The sequence below is a fragment of the Anabrus simplex genome, chromosome 4 (assembly GCF_040414725.1).
Source record: "Anabrus simplex isolate iqAnaSimp1 chromosome 4, ASM4041472v1, whole genome shotgun sequence".
Lineage (NCBI taxonomy): Eukaryota > Metazoa > Arthropoda > Insecta > Orthoptera > Tettigoniidae > Anabrus > Anabrus simplex.
The window spans coordinates 201,277,605-201,300,409 of NC_090268.1; the positions used below are offsets into that span (position 1 = coordinate 201,277,605).

The window sequence follows — 22,805 nt, forward strand, 5'->3', positions numbered from 1 at the left end:
CCAGGATATCTTTCTGCATGTTGACCCAGAAGAATCTTTGTCGGAGAGACTGATACGTTTCTTTGCCTTCTGGATGTCTGGCTTCAGTGCTGTCTTGGAACTTCTTGAGGATGTCCGTCGTGTGCTGTCTGGGGATCACCACAACTGCAGGCATGTTGGAGAGGTGAGATCTGTACATCAAGAGTCCTCCGTCAACACGGTAGTTCTTGTAGCACATCTTGAATTCCCTCGGGACGAGTCGACTATCGGTGTTCTATCTCCTAATCCACTGCGTCATGGTCCTACAGGGCTTGTCTTGCCACTGTTTGATTACTCTCAGATTAAGGTCCTTCTTGATGGTCATAAGGACAGGTTCCTTAGGCTCACTCTGGTGTTTTCGCGGGAACTCCCTCTCGACAATGGTGCTCCTAACTTCAGGTTCCATCGCCGGGTGCCTAGATAAGCTTTCTTCTCCTATGCTCGTCAGTCCTGGGACGTGGCACACATCGAAATCAAGTTCTGCGATTAATAGAGCCCATCACATCAATTTAGATTTTGAGCCAGAAACTGAGTTCAACCATTTGAGAGCAGCATTATTGGTGTAGAGCTGGAACTTCCTTCCCTCCAAGTAGCCTTTGAATTTGCCCATGGCTCACATCACGGCTATGGCTCCTTCTCGGCAGTGTAGTAGTATTGTTCGGCGGGAGGTAGTTTTCTGCTGGCATACTCAATGATGTCCCTTCCACCGTCAATCCTCTCCTGGAATAACACCGCTCCTAGTGCGGAGTCGCTGGCATCCATCTGCAGGCACATCTTCCGTTGAGGGTCGGGATGGGCTAGACAGGGAGCATTGCATATTGCAACCTTAATACCTTGTAATGCTGCCTCTTCCTTGCTGGTCCATCGGACCTGGCAGTTGTTATGGAGTAGATCGGTGAGTGATATTGCCTTTTCTTCAAAGTGTGGCACGAAGCTGCTTGTACCATCCACACAAGCCAAGGAACTGGCATTTTTATCGCTTGGTCCGCGGGCGTTCAGCTTCTTAGATACCTCGTTTCTTCTCCGGTTGCGTTTCTAAGCCTTCAGATGTTAGTGACATGGCCATGATATTCTACGCGGGACTGAGAAAAGTGGCATTTCTCTTGTTGGCAAGCCATTCCATGAATTTACAGTCATTCCAGTACTTTCCTCAGATTTACCAGGTTTTCTTGAAAATTCTTGCTGTGAATTAAGATGTCATTGAGATACACTTGGCAAAAATCTCCAACATATCCTGATAATACCTCATCCATCAGTCACATGAAGGTGGCAGGAGCATTCTTCAATCCAAAAGGCATTACTGTAAAGTGATACAATCCTCCCGGTGTCATGAAGGCGGTCAGTGGTCTAGAACTTACCTCGACCTCCACTTGGCAGTATCCGGAGTTGAGATCCAGTGTGCTGAATATCCTAGATCCACTCACTTGTTTCAACGAGTCTTTCAGGTCAGGCATGGGTTAGGCGTCACTAACGGTCTTCTCGTTCAACTTGTAGGAGTCCACACACAGTCGATACTGCCCATTCTTCTTTTTCGGTAGGACGATAGGTGAAGCCCACCAGGATGTAGAGGGCTCAATGAGACCTTGCTCTTACATCTCTTGAATCTTCTGGATGACAAAGTTGCGCTTATCCGGATTGATTGGATATAGACATTGCTTGATGGGTGAGAAGGTGCTGCATTCAGTGGTGTGTGTTACCATGGTAGTCTATCCTATTTTATTGGTGAGGACTTCCAGAAAGTCCCTTAAGGTGCATCTCAGCTCCTCTTCTTCATTTGGTTGAAGATGTGTTAACTGGATATCTCCCAGGTCTACGTTGACTTCCATGATTCCACCAGAATATCATGACCTTTTCTACTCATGATCTGACCGATCCCTCTCCTACTTGACCAGGGTTGCTTGTCTGTCATGTCTTGAGATGTATTCCTGTTTCCGGTCCCATCCCCCCCTCAATCCAGAATGGGCCAGACCTAGTTTTCCAACGTCAAGGCTGGGCACTTGTTCTTCAGGTGTCCCACTCTTCCACACTGGTAGCACTTCCTAACTATGCTGGTCTCTTCTGTAGCTTTGATCTTGTGTTCCTCCTCCAACTGGGCGATGATTCTACGTAGATCATCAAAGGATCTCGGTTGTGATACTTTCACTAGGGGTCGGATCATATCGTGGAGTAGCTCTGTAATGTCTGGTAAGATCTCGTTTTTGCTTCCTTCCAGGTGCAGACGCTTCAAGAGTTGGTACTTCTGTGGGATGAAGGCGCTAGCTCTCATGCCAGTGGGTTGTGCCTCAGTCAGTAGCTTTCTTTTCATGGAGATCTTCACCCCTTCGGAATTAAACCTAGCGACGTATTCCCTCTTGAAGTCCGTCCAGTTTAAATTTAAGCCCTTCAAGTTATTTCACCAAGTGACAGCTTGCCCCTTTAAATGCGGTGTGATGAGTTGCATGAAGATGTCCTCTGGTAGATTAGCCCTTCCTAATATACTGACCGATCCCTCGACAAAGCTAGTTGGGTTCTCTTCGTCACCCGTGGTAATCCAGAAGGCTCTCTATAATCACCTTCGGGTCTAGGTGTCCTGTATTGCCGGTTAGGTTTGAGGGTGTTAGAGGTGTGGCGGTACATCCTGTTTGAGTTAATCTATCTTCAACTGCGTGAAGGATGCTTTCCATTATATTCTGCACATCTCCCTTGATGCTCGAAATCCGGTTTACTAATCTTCCTTCAACAGCAGAAATACGGCTCCCAAAATTTCCATCGACGGCAGAGATACAGCTTTCAACCTGTTGCTTTATGCCAGAAACCTGGATTTCCACCTCCTCCTTGAGGTTCGAGATGTCCCCTTCCAGCTGTTCAACCTGTCCCAGTTTTGACCTGTTGTCCAATATCTGCTGCGTTAATTGATTGGTGACGTTGCTAATTTGCGCTGAAATGTTGTCATTCACAGTTGAAATTTTTCATACTAGGCCCTGTTCTACTTGGTAAATCTGCGTGTACACTTGTGATATTTGTCCAGTTAAAACTGAGTTATCTTGAAAAATTTTGTCTGAAAGTTTGTCATTTACGTCTGAAATTTTGTCATTTACATGAAATGCTGCCGTTAAGGTAGAATTGATTGTCCGTATCATGTTCATTAACTTAGAGCACACTTTGGTCATATTTACCTAATTTTCCTATGTTTCGTCTGAATCTTCGTCGACTTCAGTGAAAAACTTTTTCGGGATCTTCTCAGTTTTCAGTGAGATCTTCCCATAACTACGTCTGCAGTGATTTCTTCTTCATGTTTGTTGGGAGATTTCTCTTGGTCAGTTCATCTTTCAGTTGATGTACCAACGTATTTCCTAGTGTCACTTGCATTTTGATCTATTTCGCACTACACTCGTATTCACTCGTAAACTCTTACGTCCTCGTCACGGTCGCCACAATGACGCACACAAAATGCTTTCAACTAGTGTACATGGATTTATTTACAATTATTTACAAATTAAACACACACAACCTTAATCACTTTATAACAAACAAAACACTTCACTATGAGAACATCAACAAACCACCATTTTTAACAACTGCCTATCATGAAGCACATGGAGACTGCAACCACTGCATATCAACTACCAACTTTACTAAACCAATTCACATACTTCAAACACTCGCTAGCACGACACACGTCTGACCAAAACAACTCCTGTTAAACAATAACTCCAACTAAACAGTAACTCGTCTCCACCATCAAGACCACCTCCTTATTTATGTACCTGGCCAGGCTTGTAGAAAGATATGTTACAAAATACCTTCTGTAAATTCTCAAGTGCCTAACAACATGGTTATAATGTAAAGAATATTCTCCATAGTTCTCGTCTTCCTAGTGCCATTCTGGATGTTACAGTGTGTTTCACAATACTTGTAGTGGATTACAAATCATATATACAGGTAATAATAAATTAAATACTATTAATTATAGGTTCTTACATTAACTGAACTTATATAAATGTCTGTATACAGCACAGGTTTCATGACCTAACCTCACAAACAATGCGATCATCCGACTACGTAAATAATAATACTACATGGATATAAACCCTTCCTAGCCATACGTTGCAAGTCATAATAATAATAACAATCATCATCGTAAAATAATAATAATAATAATAATAATAATAATAATAATAATAATAATAATAATAATAATAATAATAATAATAATAATAATTTGAGCTCGATACTTGCATTATTTACCCATGGGTAGGGGATATTGTTTTCAAATTATATCAGTTTATCACACTTGCGTCAATTTCTAACCCTTTCCTACCCCCATCTGGCAAAAAAGAAAGGGGTAATTACTTTTTTATCTGTGCAACACTGATGTCAATATAAAATTTTACAGTAAAGGTTTTCAAACAAATTTCAAATTCACTTACATCAGAGTTAAGATCAGATTGTTGAAGAGGTCCTGATTTCAATTCTGTGACCTTATATGTGCCATCATCATCAGTGCAGTGGTAGAGGGTCAAGCTCCCTCTGATGACTTCCTCAACTACCTCATCTTCTCCTGCTTCGTCGGCTGACTTTATCGTGCGTTCGTTTAGCTTCAAGAAACTGTTGAATATTCTCTTCTCACAAGCTGGTAGATTCTGTTCTTGACCTTCGTCTACAAACACAATAGAACTGGCACCATGCTCGTCTCGTAACTTGGAGGCCACCTGCAGAAGAAGGGAACAGAAGCATTAGAGAAAGGGAAATTAACAAGGTGCATTATCTTTATAAAAGGAAAATACGGTAATTACAAAATGGCATATATATTATATAAATCACTCTCTTTTTCTCTCTCTAACAAAGAATATAATTGATGACATAGAGGCTGCCGTGAAGACACTCAAAGTGGAAACTTTATGCGATCTTCGTAGACTACACCGCAGCGTTTGACCTAGTGGATAGGGAAAAACTGCTGGTAAAATTGGGAACTATAATAGGACACACGAATCCTTTAATGAACATCAGCAAGAACCTTCTTGCTTATAATTACATCAGTTTAAGCCATAACCCCCCCCCCTCCCTCTCTCTCTCTCTCTCTCTCCTGAACCCAATAACGCAGATGAATGGAGCACTACAGTGTGACCTACTGAGTCTCATACTGTTCAATATAACGGTCTCAGACCTACTACACAAAATAAAGGACAAAAGCGATGAGATACATATGTACAGTACAAGTATGCAGATGACATGGTACTCATATCGAAAAACACCCGAGAAAATACAGACTGCTTTCAACAAGTTGAATATATAGGCAGAGGAGAATAAATTCAGAATTAATCAGCAGAAGATGGTACAGATGATTTTCCGCATTGAAGACAGAACAGCATTAACCGAGAAAATTTGCTACAAGAATGGAGGAGAAACTATGCAAATTGTAAGCAAGTTTAAATATCTGAGCATTACAATACAGACATGATGAAATACTTATACCAAACATATCAAGGATAGAGTGGCTGCAGCGGTAATAGCAATGAATGACATCTTAATTTTATGCAAGCTTTCGGTTGAAGTAGCAATGAAGCTATTCCATGCAAAAACATCACCAATAATCATGTACAGACTAGAATTGTTATAGGAATATCTCACCAAAAGAAATCTTCAAGATTGAAAATGTGAAAGCAATTTACATTAAAAAGCTACTATGCCCGTATAAATTTACTCCATCAAGATTATGTTGTGAGCTCACAAGATAACTTTTCTACGTAGAAGAACTCCGATACAAACTAGTACAGACTGGATGAAGGTAGACTATGTACTTAGGCACATCGGTTTTCATCATTGAGTGTGCACCAATAAAACTTTTCAAACACTGAATAAGGAATTTATTTGTGTATTGTGCTAGGAGACTTGTGACATATGTCATGTTGTGACCTGTACTAGGAAGCAGATCTAACTCCATGGCACTACAGCCCTGAAGGGCCTGGGTCTACCTACTTTTCACACACTGAACAAGGAATTTATTTGTGTATTGTGCTAGGAGACTTGCGACATATGTCATGTTGTGACTTGAACTAAGAAGCAGATCTAACCCCATGGCACTATAGCCCTGAAGGGCCTGGGTCTACCAAGCGACCACTACGCAGCCCGAAGGCCTGCAGATTACGAGGTGTCGTGTGGTCAGCACGACGAATCCTCTCGGCCGTTATTCTTGGCTTTCTAGACCAGGGCCGCTATCTCACCATCAGATAGCTCCTCAGTTCTAATCACGTAGGCTGGTGGACCTTGAACTAGCCCTCAGACCCAGGTAAAAATCCCTGACCTGGCCAGGAATCGAATCCAGGGCCTCCGGGTAAGAGGCAGGCATGCTACCCCTACACCACCGGGTCGGCAAGAAGCAGATCGGACTAACAAAATTCTGTTTAACCTAATTATGTAATTTAAGTATACTGTATGGCCACTGGCTGAAATAAATTCTTTATTAAGAGCAGGATTATTTTTCTGATAGGGAAGGCCAGAAACACATATCCCTGAATTTTTCTGCACCTGAAGCAAAAAAAAAAGTTGTTGATCACTTTCACAAAGATTTAAGCAAGGAAATCATATCTATGAAAAATGACTTTATAACTTTTAGGTTCTTCAGTTTGTTGAAGCTAATTTATGAATAAGTCAGATTTTAAAAATGTGGCCTGAGGAAAGCTTAGGGTGGTCCAGCATGGTGATACTACAGCAGAGACAAACCTACGAGTAATTCGACTAGTGAAGATCTTTGGTCCCTGCCTCGAAGACAAAGATCATTTAATTCTCAAATGAAAGGGTCTACCTCTATATGCATTATAGTGATGATGATGATGATGATGACGACAATGACGATGATGCTTGTTGTTTAAAGGAACCTAACATGATAATTGATTTTTTTAAATGTATCCACTGACTAGAATTTAAAAAGAATGATGATGAAAAATGATTATGAATTTAAAATAATCAGTGGATCTAATTTGCAATGCCTTATTTTCTGACAGAATAATAGAAAATATAGATTACAGTAGAATAAGGCATTGCTTTGAGGTGCAATCATATGTATAATTCAAATTAGAAGTTTAAAAAACACAAACTAAAACAGAGTCAATAGAATAAAATGCAGTTAACAATAAAATAACCCCACCAACCTGGACCCATTATTTTGAGAAGCCAGGCTTTGCCTGTTACAAGTCAGGACAGAGGGCGAGTGATAGAGGAGTAACACGTCTTTAAAAGACCTTGATCCAGTTGGCCTGGCTGGTAGCACCTTGTTAGGGCCAGGATTACAGGTAAAATCTGGTTAACGGTCTTAGAGGCAGAAGAGGAATCTCATTCCCAACAGCTGAGAGAGCAGAAGAACCTAGTGGAGTAAACCACAAAAAACAATCCATGTAGTGTCTGTTCTCCAGGTTAGGGGTGGTTACAGAGGGCATCTGTTCCCCAGGTCAGGGGCGGCAGAAGGCAACGAAAACCACTGCACTACTTAATCCCAAGTTAAGCAACCATGATGTTGTCACAGCAAGATGTATGGTTTACTGAACATGAGGCATGGAACCCAAGATCTGGCAGGGGAAGGAACGAGGCTTCGCAGGTCATCATTAAGTGAAATCCTCGCAATACTGAGTCAACATGTAATTAATCTCATAATAGAACCGTATTGAGGACAATATATTAAAATTATAAAATCCTTTTATTAACAACCACCTACTCAATACAATACATTACTCATTCAATTATAAAATAATCATGAGGTGTCTTAAATAATGGAACATGTTTCGTTCGACATAGCGAACATCATCAGCCGTTAATTTACAAAGATTAGGTCAGGGCCCTGAGCTGAAATGATAAAAAATGTTAAAAGAGTGACAATGCCGTAATAAAAAGTAAAATGATAACATTAGACTTGAAATTGTAACAATATGTACAGATTAACAGCAAGTATTTGTAGTGGAATACATTGAACGATCGTAGTCTGTAAAGTTAAAACAATCATGAGGTTATTAAAGTAAAAAAAAAAAATAGGTATAGTGGACCTTAAAATATATGTCAATGCGTGAAGCGTGGATTAATTATTGACGATGGAGTTCTTTAAATTGAGCAAAAACAAAAGTTGAAAAAGAGTTTATTGAATAGTACGAGTCAAACTGAACCAGTTAAAAGGCGCTATGGCGACGAAACTAAGGTTGATATGACGTGAACTCCAGTAGTTAGGAATTCTGTAGGAGAGCCAAACACAATGCCAGAAGGAAACACAAGTTGAACTAGTCCGTATTTACACGCAGCAGTAAAATTAATCGTATACAACGTGGGACACCAATGGTGGACTCGTTAAAGAGTAACTATAATCTTGAAAGTAGGGAGAGTTCCAGCAAACCAGAGATGGATGGAGCAGATTATGGCACAATTGGAGTTAGAAATCTGGAATGAAAGAAAAGGGAGGAAAAATGAAGTTATGTTATAACGAAAAAAAAAAGAAAAGAAAAAGGAGGCTTACCCTTGGGACTAGTGTGAGGTGTTCACTAGCGTTGGCTGTGTGAAGCAAACTGGCGAGTAACCTTATTGCTGCTTCTAGTGTTGTCTGTATGTATACGTAGAGGCGGGGAGTGAGTCATGTGAGGAGGAGGGGTGACCGATTCCTTGGGCAGGTCGGGTATTTGTGGAGGAGGTGTCGCATGAGAGGGCAGTAGAGTAGTAGTTGTTGTATTATTAACAGTTGTATAATTAAAGATTCTCGTAAAGTTATTATTATTTATATTGAAAAGAGAGAGTAGTTCTGGAATTTTCTCGATTATTGGACTTTTAATTTCTGAAGTATCATTTAAATTTTGATTTCTGTTGAAATGCTGGTCTAGGAATATGTAGATGTCCTCAAACTATGTCATAAGTTTACTTTTATTGACGTATTTCAAGATTTGAAGGTCTTTTTCAATTGTAGTAAAACTGTGGCCAGTCTCTTCCATATGGGTGCTCTTGGCGGAATACTTTTTATGTTTCGAAGCGTTGTAATGTTCAAGGTATCTGGTCATAAAGCTACGTCCAGTTCTGTCCGATATAGGAGAATCCACAATGGGTGCATTTAAGCCTGTAGATACCAGAGTTCGAGAATTTATTGTGATTAATGTTAACTATATTTGAATTGAAGAATATATTACGGTTCGTATATCGGGTTCTATAACCGATATTAATATCGTATTTCTTTAGAGGGTTAGTAACTTGAAATAGGCCTGGATTCGTGTAAGTGAAGGGAGCATATTTCGTTTTTTTAGGCTTGTCCGGAATCAATTTCGTTGCGGTTTTTAATTTTATCTTGTTAATGATTTTATTAATCATTAAGGGATTATAGCCATTAATTCTGGCCAAATCCTTAATATAGTTTAGTTCATTTTTGCGATTTTCAGTTGACAGCGGGATTTTTAATGCTCTATAGACAAGACTAAAAAATGCAGCCTGTTTATGAGATTGCGGATGTAAGGAATCGTTTCTTATAGTGATGGGGGCACAAGAAGGCTTTCTAAATATTTGAAAAATGAACTTATTATTCTCTCTTGAAATGTTTAAATCCAAAAAGTTTAGAGAACCATTGATCTCATCTTCCTTAGTGAATTTGACGTCATTGTCAAGCTCATTAAGGGATGTTAGCACACTGTGACTATCGTTTTTCTGTGTATCTATAATGGCAAAAGTGTCATCAGCATACCTTAACCATAATTGAAGACCATTAATATTATTGATTATTTTGTTGTTTTCTAAATCATCCATAAAGATATTAGCTAGAATGCCCGAGATTGGGTCACCCATTGCTAGGCCCTTTTGATGATATATTCTATTATTGAAGGTGAAATAGTTATTATTAAGTACAAATTCTAACAGACTGATGAAATTATCTATTTCGCATTTGCTAAGGTTACTGTGTTTTAAAAGGTTTGTTTTAATAATCTTGACAGTTTTGCTTACCGGAATATTGGAATACATATTGGTAACATCATAGGATACCATTATATGATTATGCTCAAGATTGAATTTCGATAATTTTTCACAAAATTCAACGGAATTTCTTATATAGGCTGTATTATTGAATTTAAAGTGTTTACTGAGAAAATTATGCAAAAATTTTGAAACTTTGTAAGAAGGGCTGTTCATGCAGTTGATCATAGGGCGTATAGGTACGTCTTTTTTATGGATTTTTGGCAAAGCTTTTGCAGTTGGAAGTTTCGGTTTCATTATTATAAGTTTCTGATATCCGTGTTCTTGTAATAAGAATGGTAGATTCTTCAATAGGTTCTTCAAACTTCGTTGGATTTTGGGGGTGGGATCTTTATTAATAATAGTAAAACTGCTATTAGCGAAAAAATCTTTGTTTTTTTAAATGTAATCATCTTTATGTAGTAATACTATGGTGTGACCTTTATCAGCTTTAGTGACGATGATATTATTATTATTAATTTTATTTCTTACATCATGTATTTGTTTGCTAAGAGTCAGATTCGAGGTAGTTTTCAGTTCCTTCGCCAGAAAAGGGAGCTTTTTCTTTATTTCATATTTAATGTCTTTATGCACTTCTACGGGGAGTTTTTGAATGTTAGATTCAATTTCCGCGACTGTAGTAATCAGATCGTCGGGTTTTTTTTCGGGTTAGGCCAATTAAATTTCAGGCCTTTATCAAGGAGGGATAGTTCATTATCTGAAAAGTCGGTATTAGATAAGTTCACCATTGTAGGAAAATGATTTAAGTCGGTGGAAGGGAGGTTAGTTTTACTGTTGACACTACTCAGTTTATTCTTAGTGTTTTGCAATTGTATCAGTTTATTGTCTAATGTTGTCTGTTTCTTCTTCACTATGTCATGTACCTTTTCATTGACAAACCTGGAGTATGAACTCCATTCTAATGGGGACATACTAGAGGATATTTCAAGATGCGTCTTATAAAGCTGTAGGTTTAGGAACGATTTCTTTTTGTAATGCGCCTTGATTTCGTTTTTTAACCAAAATTCATTAACTTTCTTTTGAGTTTTACGTGAATCAGAAGTTGAAAAGTTTTTTCTTTGAAGGTGTTTTAGAAATTTGGGAATTAGTCCATGCTTCATACATTCTTTTAAAAACTGAATATCTCTAGATATTTTGCTGACCTTGACTTTGAGATTAAGATATCTATTCCTTTTTGTAGCCTGGTAGGCAGCTAAGTTACATGTAATTAATCTCATAATAGAACCGTATTGAGGACAATATATTAAAATTATAAAATCCTTTTATTAACAACCACCTACTCAATACAATACATTACTCATTCAATTATAAAATAATCATGAGGTGTCTTAAATAATGGAACATGTTTCGTTCGACATAGCGAACATCATCAGCCGTTAATTTACAAAGATTAGGTCAGGGCCCTGAGCTGAAATGATAAAAAATGTTAAAAGAGTGACAATGCCGTAATAAAAAGTAAAATGATAACATTAGACTTGAAATTGTAACAATATGTACAGATTAACAGCAAGTATTTGTAGTGGAATACATTGAACGATGGTAGTCTGTAAAGTTAAAACAATCATGAGGTTATTAAAGTAAAAAAAAAAATTGGTGTAGTGGACCTTAAAATATATGTCAATGCGTGAAGCGTGGATTAATTATTGACGATGGAGTTCTTTAAATTGAGCAAAAACAAAAGTTGAAAAATAGTTTATTGAATAGTACGAGTCAAACTGAACCAGTTAAAAGGCGCTATGGCGACGAAACTAAGGTTGATATGACGTGAACTCCAGTAGTTAGGAATAGTGTAGGAGAGCCAAACACAATGCCAGAAGGAAACACAAGTTGAACTAGTCCGTATTTACACGCAGCAGTAAAATTAATCGTATACAACGTGGGACACCAATGGTGGACTCGTTAAAGAGTAACTATAATCTTGAAAGTAGGGAGAGTTCCAGCAAACCAGAGATGGATGGAGCAGATTATGGCACAATTGGAGTTAGAAATCTGGAATGAAAGAAAAGGGAGGAAAAATGAAGTTATGTTATAACGAAAAAAAAAAAAAATGAAAAAGGAGGCTTACCCTTGGGACTACGTATACATACATACAACACTAGAAGCAGCAATAAGGTTACTCACCAGTTTGCTTCACACAGCCAACGCTAGTGAACACCTCACACTAGTCCCAAGGGTAAGCCTCCTTTTTCATTTTTTTTTTTTTTCCGTTATAACATAACTTCATTTTTCCTCCCTTTTCTTTCATTCCAGATTTCTAACTCCAATTGTGCCATAATCTGCTCCATCCATCTCTGGTTTGCTGGAACTCTCCCTACTTTCAAGATTATAGTTACTCTTTAACGAGTCCACCATTGGTGTCCCACGTTGTATACGATTAATTTTACTGCTGCGTGTAAATACGGACTGGTTCAACTTGTGTTTCCTTCTGGCATTGTGTTTGGCTCTCCTACAGAATTCCTAACTACTGGAGTTCACGTCATATCAACCTTAGTTTCGTCGCCATAGCGCCTTTTAACTGGTTCAGTTTGACTCGTACTATTCAATAAACTCTTTTTCAACTTTTGTTTTTGCTCAATTTAAAGAACTCCATCGTCAATAATTAATCCACGCTTCACGCATTGACATATATTTTAAGGTCCACTACACCAATTTTTTTTTTTTTACTTTAATAACCTCATGATTGTTTTAACTTTACATTAATACGATTAATACATTAATACATTAATACCATCGTTCAATGTATTCCACTACAAATACTTGCTGTTAATCTGTACATATTGTTACAATTTCAAGTCTAATGTTATCATTTTACTTTTTATTACGGCATTGTCACTCTTTTAACATTTTTTATCATTTCAGCTCAGGGCCCTGACCTAATCTTTGTAAATTAACGGCTGATGATGTTCGCTATGTCGAACGAAACATGTTCCATTATTTAAGACACCTCATGATTATTTTATAATTGAATGAGTAATGTATTGTATTGAGTAGGTGGTTGTTAATAAAAGGATTTTATAATTTTAATACTGAGTCAATGAAAATTGGAACGTGGAATGTGAGAACACTGCTGGAAGCAGGAAAAATGGAAGAAGCTAAAATTGTCATGAATGAAAGAGAACTAGATTTTCTGGGTCTATGTGAAATAAGATGGCCAGGAAATGATGATTTCTACAGCGATGACTTTAGAATGATCTATAGTGGTAGTACAAGTGGATGCAGTAATGGAGTAGGACTGCTAATTCGATGTAACGACAAGAAATGTGATGAACATCTATCACATTAATGACAGGATTCTAGTTACAACAATGAAAACAAATTCCAGGAATCTGGTTATTGTTAAAGTGTACTTTCCAACATCAAACAGCTCGGATGAAGAAATAGAATAAATATATGAGAACATCAATGAAATATGGAATCTGACAAAGGAATCAGTTAATGTCATAATCATGGGAGTTTTCAATGCTATTGCTGGAATGCAACCAGACCGAGAAGAAATTGGGAAGTATGGTCTAGATGTTAGGAACAAACAAGGGGAGAGGTTACTAGACTTCTGTGATCAGTACAATATGATTGTGACAAACACATTTTTTGACATTCCATTACACAGGAGATACACTTGGAAAGCCCCAGGTGACACTACCCATTATCAAAATGACTATATCCTTTTCAAGAGGAGATATTGCAATAAAGTCAAAACAAGTCACAGCTATCCTGGGGCAGTTATTGGCAGTGAACATTGCCTAGTCATGCGCAAATGCAGTATCCAACTGAAAAGGTTCGATCACCGAAAAGTGAAACCTTGAGATTTAGCCAAGTTAAAAGACAATCAAACTATGGATGTTTATGTACACAAAAAATATTAACAAAGGGAAATTAAGAATTGGAATGGGATACTATATATATGAAGGTTTGCTAATTAGCTCATGAAACACTGGGAACAAGAAGATTGGAACCAAGAAAACTGTTGATTACCTGAGAAATATTGGATCTAATAATGAATCAGTACAGGAGAGGGAACACAACCAAGTCAAAAATCAAATTACAACTCTGTGTAGAAGAGCGAAAGAAGCGTGGATGGTCGAGGTAAATGAGAATATCAGAAAAGCTATACGACATTTACTTGCATATTAGACCCCCTTTCCCCCACTTTTAGAGCCAAAAAAGGTAAAGGAGGGTCCAATATGCGAAAACCTCAAATTTTGTGCAGTAAACACATGACTTCTAGGCTATACAGAGCTATAAATTGTACATTCTACACTGTTCTTTAACAAACTTATTTTGAGTTCTACTGGCTTTTTTGATGGAAGGCAGTATTTCTAAATGTAAAAAGTCAATAAATTGTGAACATGACTTTTAGGCCTACATATAAAGTAAATATAATCTGTTTTAGTTACTCATAATAATCATGTTATTAGTTTCATCTCATTAATTCCTCTCAACCAAGCTCGATAGCTGCAGTCGCTTAAGTGCGGCCAGTATCCAGTATTTGGAAGAGTGTGTTCAAACCCCACTGTCGGCAGCCCTGAAGATGGTTTTTCGTGGTTTCCCATTTTGAAACCAGGCAAATGCTGGGGCTGTACCTTAATTAAGGCCATGGCTGCTTCCTTCCCAGTCCTAGCCCTTTCCTGTACCATCGTCGCCATAAGACCTATCTGTGTCCGTGCGACGTAAAGTCAATAGCAAAAAAAATTCCTCTGATGAGGTCGACGTCAGGAAGGGCATACGGTTGTAAAAACTCGCTACGAAAATTTGTCTCACTTCATACTCGACCCCATAGAGAAAAGGGATAAGGGGCCCAACAGCTAGATCATCGGCTCCTAATGGTATGAGGTGCAACAAAATGAAAATGAATATTTCATAATGTGTCCACTGACTAGAATCTAAAATGAATGATGATGAATAAATGATTGTGAAACCAAGACAATCAGTGGATCGAATTCACAATGCCTTAATTACTGGGATGATGCTTATTATCTAAACGGGTCCAAAATCCAGATCACCAGCCCCTCATAATGGTACTAATCACTGGTAATGCAGAGCCATGGTATTCCTCCTATAGTGGTACAAATCACAGGTAACACAGACTCGTGGTGTTCCTTGCATGGTGGTACTGATCATAGATAATGCAGACCCATGGTATGTCACACATAATGCCACCATTCACTGGTACCACAGACCCATGGTGTTCCTCACATAAGAGTACTTCTTACAAGCAAAGTAGACCCATTGTGTTCCTCACATTGTGGGACTAATCACGGGCGCTATATCTGTGGTGTTCCTCACATAGAGGCACTAAGCATAGGCCACGAATACTCATGGTGTTGCTCACGTAGTGATACTAATCATAGGTAATGTAGACCCATGGTGTATCACACATTACAGTACACCCATGCTGTTCCTCACATAGTGATACTAATCACAGGCAATGTAGACCCATGGTGTTCCTCATATAGTGGTGCTCCTCGTAGATAATGTAGATCTATTCTGAACACAGTGGAACCAACCCATTCGAACGAAGCGCTCGACACTTATTCTCGCTAGATGCTAGCCTATGCAATCGAGTGCCCACTCCATCGCCAGGGTAGAATGCACATGAGGGCACCAACCACAGGCAACGTCCTGATCCGCGATTTGCTGCACATAATGGTACAGCACCTAGGTAACTTAGCCCCATGGTGTTCCTCACATTATGGTACTTATCACAAGTAGTCTCATGGTTCTAATTTCATAATTTCTTGGTCACCCCTTTTAGGCACCTCTTACTACTGACAGGGGATACCATGAGTGTATTCTCCATCTGCATACTGCACCTACAGTGGGTGGAGGTGTTTAAAACTGAAACTGGGCTTTTGGCGTCCATTTTAGTGATTGCCGGCCAACATTGTAATGGTGAAAAGTTTCTTCTGCCAATGGGAATTGAATCGGTTGATCATGTTGTCAGTCCACAAAGACTCGATGCCTTATTGACCATGGACATCAGGCGGGCTCTAAGTTAGAAGCAACAGACATGAAAGTAGCGAGAATGTTTACTTTTACAAACAGGTGGGAACAATAGCAGGAATACTCAGAATGAGAAGATAAATGCGAAGTTCAGAACAAACCCGATGGATGAAGCTGTATGTACAAATATGCTGTCTTCGGTCAAGTGAAGCAAATGGATGAGGATAGATTACCTACGAGAATAATAGACTTGGATATGGAGGGTAAGAGAAGGAGAGGGAGACCAAGGCAATGATGGTTAGACACAGTTGTTAATGATTTAATTATAAGAGTTGTACAGAGTTTGTTGGCCATGTGGTTAGGGTCATGCAATTTTGAGTTTGCATTCGGAAGATAGTGGGTACAAACCCCACTGTCAGCAGCCCTGAAGATTGGTCACCATAAGACCTATCTGTGTCGGTACGATGTAAAGCAAAATTGTAAAATAAAATAAGAAATTAAAAAAAGAGCTTGTTCATACCATTCTAGAGGACTCAGTAGAGGGAAACAATTGTAGATGTACAAAACCAATATTTCTGTGACCAAAATGCCATTTGAGCTTGCATCCGGGAGATAGTAGGTTCGAATCCCACTATCGGCAGCCCTGAAAATGGTTTTCCGTGGTTTCCCATTTTCACACCAGGCAAATGCTGGGGCTGTACCTTAATTAAGGCCACGGCCGCTTCCTTCCAACTCCTAGGCCTTTCCTATCCCATCGTCGCCATAAGACCTATCTGTGTCGGTGCGACGTAAAGCCCCTAGCAAAAAAAAAAAAATAAAAAATGCCATAAGCAAAACATCCGTTGATCAGATTTTTTTTTTTTTTTGCAACAGTACAGATGAATAGTAGATGGCATATATGAACAAACCTAGAGATAGATACCCAGAATTCATTGCAAAATACAAAATGTAACTCAGACATGGTAAAAAAGAATGAATGAGAAAAAGGCAATGAAGAAGGTATTTATAAGGAAACCAAAAGAAGGGACAAAGGAAGAAGAGCAGAAAGAGATTGGTTATGGGAGGTGGAAAGGATGAGAGTCTGTTGGATGTGAGGCAATGAAGAAGGCATGTGCCAGAGAAGTATAGGCCAAGATGATAAGGGAAATTAAAGACTCTTCAATGGCTGTAGAGCCATGGAGTAAGGCAAGGGTACATGAGAGCTTATTTTATAAAGTCCTTGTCATTCAAATGTCAGTAATAGTTAAGTCTAACTGATAAAAACCTTTGAGGCCTGGAGTTTTTCCATCTTATTGGCAGTCTTCCCAATCCATATAAAGACTACTTCCTTGGTGTCTAGAATGAAGACATCTCCACTGTTGAGGTACTCCCACTTGATTGCAGGCTGCTGTGTGATGGTGGGGCATCGACGACCCTTGACATGGAATAAGCGTGGCTCGAATTGGTCCGTTACGTGATTAAAACCTGAAGCTGCACCTCCTTTCAGCACCCTGAAAATAGTAATATATTTGAGAGATAATTCCACCGTACATAGTGCAGGTAGCACAATACAAGATATTAATTGATGAGAAAGGAACAATAACATTTCATTCAACCAGGAATTCACAGTAAATCATTGAAATTACAGCTTCTTTACACTAGTATACATTATTGTTAATTGATTTTCAGTCTATTTTACTAAACAATAGGTTAATAACCCAGGGGAAGTACAGTATACTGTACATGTGATTGCGCTGAATCTGCTGCCCTCTTCACAGGTGAATTAACTAATTCCACTACAACAGTAAACATACAACAACCTTATGTGCAGAGTCAATGATGTTGAATAGCAGTCCATATAGCAGTTTACTGAGTAAAAATCAAACAAATAGGTTGGAACTGAAAAGTATTAAGTCAAAATTGCACATTTTTTGATAATTCTAAATTCTGACGTATTGAACCAAGGGCCCTTGAATGGCATAAGAAGGAATTATGTCATCCTTCTGTTTATGGCAGAAACCACTGCTATGTGTAGTGTAATCAGAGGAGGAAAGCATTAAGTCACTGACTCGTTTCCTTTCTGCACCGTACTTAATGTTGGCTGCCCTGCAGGATTCCCGCGCTATATTATTTTGCAGCATTTCCTGGTTGCTCACTACAGGAAGTGTGTGTTACTTGTGCGTTATGTCTCTTAAAAGAAACAGAAAAGACAGTCTTCAGAAGAGAAACATCATAAAAGATGCTATTTGAAAAGGTTTACCTTACATAAACTACAGTGGGAAGAACATCAAAGTGAAGAAAACAGGTGAAGATTGCAGGTTAGTAAACACAGTGCATGTGCCCATAAGTAGCTACAAGTGCTGGAGTAGTTGCGTCCTTATCATAACAACTAGGAGGAGGCCTGGGTTCTACTCCCAAGACTTTTATTTACTACGCCTTCTTGAAGCAAGTGATGTCAAACAGTGCAGACCGAGAAAAGAAAATACCAAAGAGTAACAGAAGAAGCATTCTTCAAAGTTTTCAATATTTTATCATGATTGGTTCAAGAAGGACATTGGTGTGTCAAAAACTTTCCGAAGTTTACATACTATAGGTATGAAACGGTTATTTAACGTAATTCATGCTCCGCTTTTTGCCGAAAGAAAAGTGTGGAAAGAATCTTAAAGTCAATAATTAAGGTACAGCCCCAGCATTTGCTGACAGTGGAGTTCGAACCCACTATCTCCCGATTACTGGATACTGGCCGCACTTAAGGGACTGCAGCTATCGAGCTCGGTGAACAAGTTAATAAAGCTATACATGATCATATATCATAATTTCCTTTGAAATCTTCACACTATACTGGGAAGGAAGTTCAATATTTGGATGCTTGCCTATGTGTGAAATCCATGTATGAACTTTTCTGTGGTGCATACCCTGACACAACTGTTAAAGATGATTATTATAGGAAATACTTCCGTAAAAAATTTGATTATAAATTTGGAAAACCCCAGATAGATGTTTCTTCCTTGTGCGAAGAACTCAATTCAAAATTAAAGAGTCCTCACATCTCCAAAAATTCGAAGCTTGCTGCAAAGGCTGAACTGGAAATCCATCTCCGCAGGAGTCATAAATTTTATAGGTCCCTACAAGAAGTGAAATCCTTATGCCAACATAGTGAGGACACAGGCTTTTGATTTTATGCAAAATCTGCCTTTGCTTAGGATTCCAGTGCAAGAAATATTTTACCTGCGTCAGTTGTGGGTTAATGTATTTAACGTACAATGACCTGAAAACTGGACACACTGTCTTTATCATGAGGGCAATCCAAAAAAAGGGGGCTAATGAAGTGTGCTCCTTTTTGAACCACTAAGTTCTCTTATTTTCGGATGGGTGTCCTGGCCAAAAAAAAAAAACCACACTGTAGTCGGAACATGTATGGGTTTGACAGGCACAGGCAGATTTTAATCAATCACTCATAGGTTTCCTGAATGTGGACATTCATTTTAACCTTGTAACAGAAATTTAGGTGTATTTTAAGAGGAAACTACAGTAAAAACTGTTGATAGACTGTATACACCTAAAGACTATTAGAGATAATAGCGAACAGTAGGAAAAATGTGTAAGTTCACGTTGTGGAATATGATGAGGTGTTGTGGCCATTGCTGTTCAAGAAGACAAGGAAAGTATGAAACTACCTAAGAACCAGAAATAACCATTTGCGCCCATGAAATTCAAGCAATTCAAATACGACAGCACCCAGACTGGAGTGATTCAAGCATCAGTCTACATAGACTCCCCAGTCACACATACATTTTATCTGGGAAAACTGAAATTATTAATCATCCCTGCAATGCCTTATGAGAGGGCTTATAAGGACAAGGTTTCCATAAACTTAAAGAAGCTGCAGGACATTGGAAAAAAATACAGTATGTTCAACACGAGGGATTCGATTTCTACCAGGATATTTTGAACTGGCCATCTATGGCAAATGAAAGGGAATCCTCGTGATGTTTCGTATCGTGTGTGGTATTGTAAATAATATGAGGGAAAATCAAAAAGTAAGTTACACTTCCAAGTTATGGCCATTATGAAACCACCTACACATAGGCAACATGACTATGACAACATACAGTGTAAGTTCACTTTACCACATAGTCCCTAAGAGACTGTAAACATTTCTCGGAACGGTCAACCAACTTTTAAATTCCAGATTCATAGAAATCACCTCCAGCGCTATGTAACCACCTGGAGGCAGCTGCTTTCACCTCCTCATCCTTTCGGAATCGTCGTCCACCAAGATCCTTTTTCAACTTACCAAACACATGATAATTGTATGGCGCTGAGTCTGGACTGTATGGAGGATGTTGCCACACCTCCCACTTAAATCACTGCAGCAGTTCAGAATTTTGGTGGGCCGTGTGATGTGTTGCGTTATCGTGCAACAAAATCACTCCAGCGCACAATTTTCCCCGCTGCTTTTCTTTAATTGCCTTATGCAACCGGTTCAATGTTTGACAATACGAAGCCGAGATGATTGCCGAGCCTTTCGGCATAAATTACACGTGCACCACACCCTCCGTGTCAAAGAACACTGTTACCAGTACCTTTCCTGCTGAAGGTTGGACCTTGGCCTTCTTTCATTGTGATAATGTGGTGTGCACCCATTCCATTGATGTTCTCTTTGTTATGGGGGGTGAAGTGGTGGACCCACGTTGTTTCATCCCCCGTGAAGGTTCGCCACAGAAACTCGTTGCCCTCCACAGAATACTGTTGCAAGAATGCTAGTGACGATTGGAAACGCTGTCCCTTGTGAACATCAGCGAGCAGACGTGGGACCCATCTTTGACACAGTTTAAAAAATCCACGGTGCTGGTGAACACACTGCCTTACAAAATGTTCAGCATGCTGACAATTTCCTGCAGTGTTAGGCACCAATTCTCTAATGATCTCATCCACACAGTCGACATTTGCAATGGTACTGGACGTTGTGGGCCTGCCTTCATGATATTTAACCATGCATCTGGCATCAAATTGCTTACACCACTTTACAATACCTGGGCGAGAAATTGCACACTCATCAAATACAGCAGTGATTTCACGGTGAATGTCTGTGCAATTGAGTTGTTTAGCCTATAGAAATCTGACAGTTGCACATACCTCTAATTTGGAGTGAACATCCAGTTGACATACCATTGACCCTAGCCTGCTCTGCACACACAACACGATGGGATACCACACCAATCTTCCTATCAGACGTGTCAGCAGTTACTGTAGCTGGCTCCGCATCGGCCATGGTCACGAAACACAATGTGCTTGTGCGGCGAGCTAGTGTAACTTACTTTTCGATTTGCCCTTGTATTTGTAATGGACTTACTGCATTTTCTATTAAAATACATGTTAATAAAACTACCACATGAAATATTCATTACTGATAAATATTAAACTGACCACGGAGCTGAAAAGCATTAAGTCAAATTCTTTTCATTGATTCTGAAAATAGTTTGTTACTTTAAAATTGACCTTCCACTAATGCAAACATAGCGAGAGTATCTGGTTTACAATGTATAATATCAACAATGCATGTTTCTGACATTCTCCCTGAGCAATTACATATTTTCTTTCTCCTGAAAAGTAATGAAAGCTGACTTTTCAGCTTTGACTCATTCAGTTTTATATGAAGATAACCAAAAATATGGCTTCCAATTTAGATAGCTAAATAAAATTCAGGAAACTCAATCGTCAAAAATGACCGGTGTTTTGCCCCAATACGGCATGGGCTTATCAGTTGGATACCGCACCTTCCCAAGACACCGGCCGGCTAGCATGCCAGTAGCAATACCACTGCAAGCTATCCAGTGATAAGCACAATGCAGTGCTGATGTATCAGCGTGGTAGCTGGCCAGTGTCTTGGGAAGGTGCAGTATGCAGCTGAAGAGCCCATGCTGCACTGGGGTAAAGCACTGGTAATTTTTGATGATTGAATTTCCTTAGTTTTATTTATATGAAAATACATAGATGATGCAGCAGCAAGCCCAGACAGTTACATCAGAATCGCACTAAATTAGAACGTACAGTACAATAGCCAAGTGGCACGGTCATCAGTGGCTTCTCACAAAGGTGGCAGCGATTCAATTCCAGCCTACGCATGTGGGAGTTTTGAAATGATAAGTCATATCTTTGTAGTTTGGATTCCCCTTAAAACCATCCCATGGTTATGATCATGATAATATCAAGCTTGCATGCTTGTTTTTTCCTGACCAAGTTTTTAGGATGGATGGATGGATGGATGCATGGACGGACGGACGGACGGACGGATGGATTTTTTGTTATCTGAGATGAAAGAGTTACCTTCCATAAACATAGAATTAGTGTTCAAGTGAGCTCTCTTAACTTAGATTACTCATATTTTCACCTTGACCCAATATACAGTAATATTTGGTATTATTGGCATAATGTCAGTGTTATATTGGACAACGTGAGTTTTGACTAATTTTGTTGGTAAGCCCTCATCGTATGATGCATAGTGCTAAGCCCTTTAAAAAATGTAAGGGAATCCAGAGGCTGACATTCTGCCAATGATCCTCAGAGGGAACATGATGATGATGATGATGATGATGATGATGACTTCTGGTCATCTTAAGTGACACTGAATGCCAGAATTTTGCCCTCAAAGAGAGTTTTGTAATGAGGAAGCTGTCCAGAGCCCTTCGCATGATGTATTCTCCATATATATTGAACAACATAGGGGGACAGAATGCAACCTTGTCTCACTCCTTTTGACACTCTGAAGGCCTCTGATAAGCCACAGTCCAGCTTGACTTGAACAGTGTTGTTTTCATATAAGCTTATAGCATTATTATTATTATTAGTAAGATGAGGAGGAATGCCCATTTCATGTAATACTTCCCAAAGCTTGCACC

The 22,805-nt window shown here is 39.1% G+C and overlaps 2 protein-coding genes across 4 annotated transcripts in view; one reads left to right on the forward strand and one right to left on the reverse strand.

Moving 5' to 3' along the window:
• The window catches only part of LOC136871757 (rho-associated protein kinase 1), a 166,787-nt gene that overhangs the window by 136,328 nt on the left and 7,654 nt on the right, over positions 1 to 22,805 (forward strand). The gene's annotated exons all lie outside the window — the stretch shown is intronic.
• qua (villin like protein quail) overlaps positions 1 to 22,805 on the reverse strand; it is a 315,565-nt gene that overhangs the window by 51,808 nt on the left and 240,952 nt on the right. For both annotated transcript variants that reach the window (XM_067145307.2, XM_067145306.2), the window contains exons 5-6: positions 17,189 to 17,414; positions 4,428 to 4,709 (exon numbers count right to left, since the gene is read on the reverse strand). In XM_067145307.2, coding sequence (XP_067001408.2) covers positions 4,428 to 4,709; positions 17,189 to 17,414 — 508 coding nt within the window. The remainder of the gene's footprint in view (positions 1 to 4,427; positions 4,710 to 17,188; positions 17,415 to 22,805) is intronic.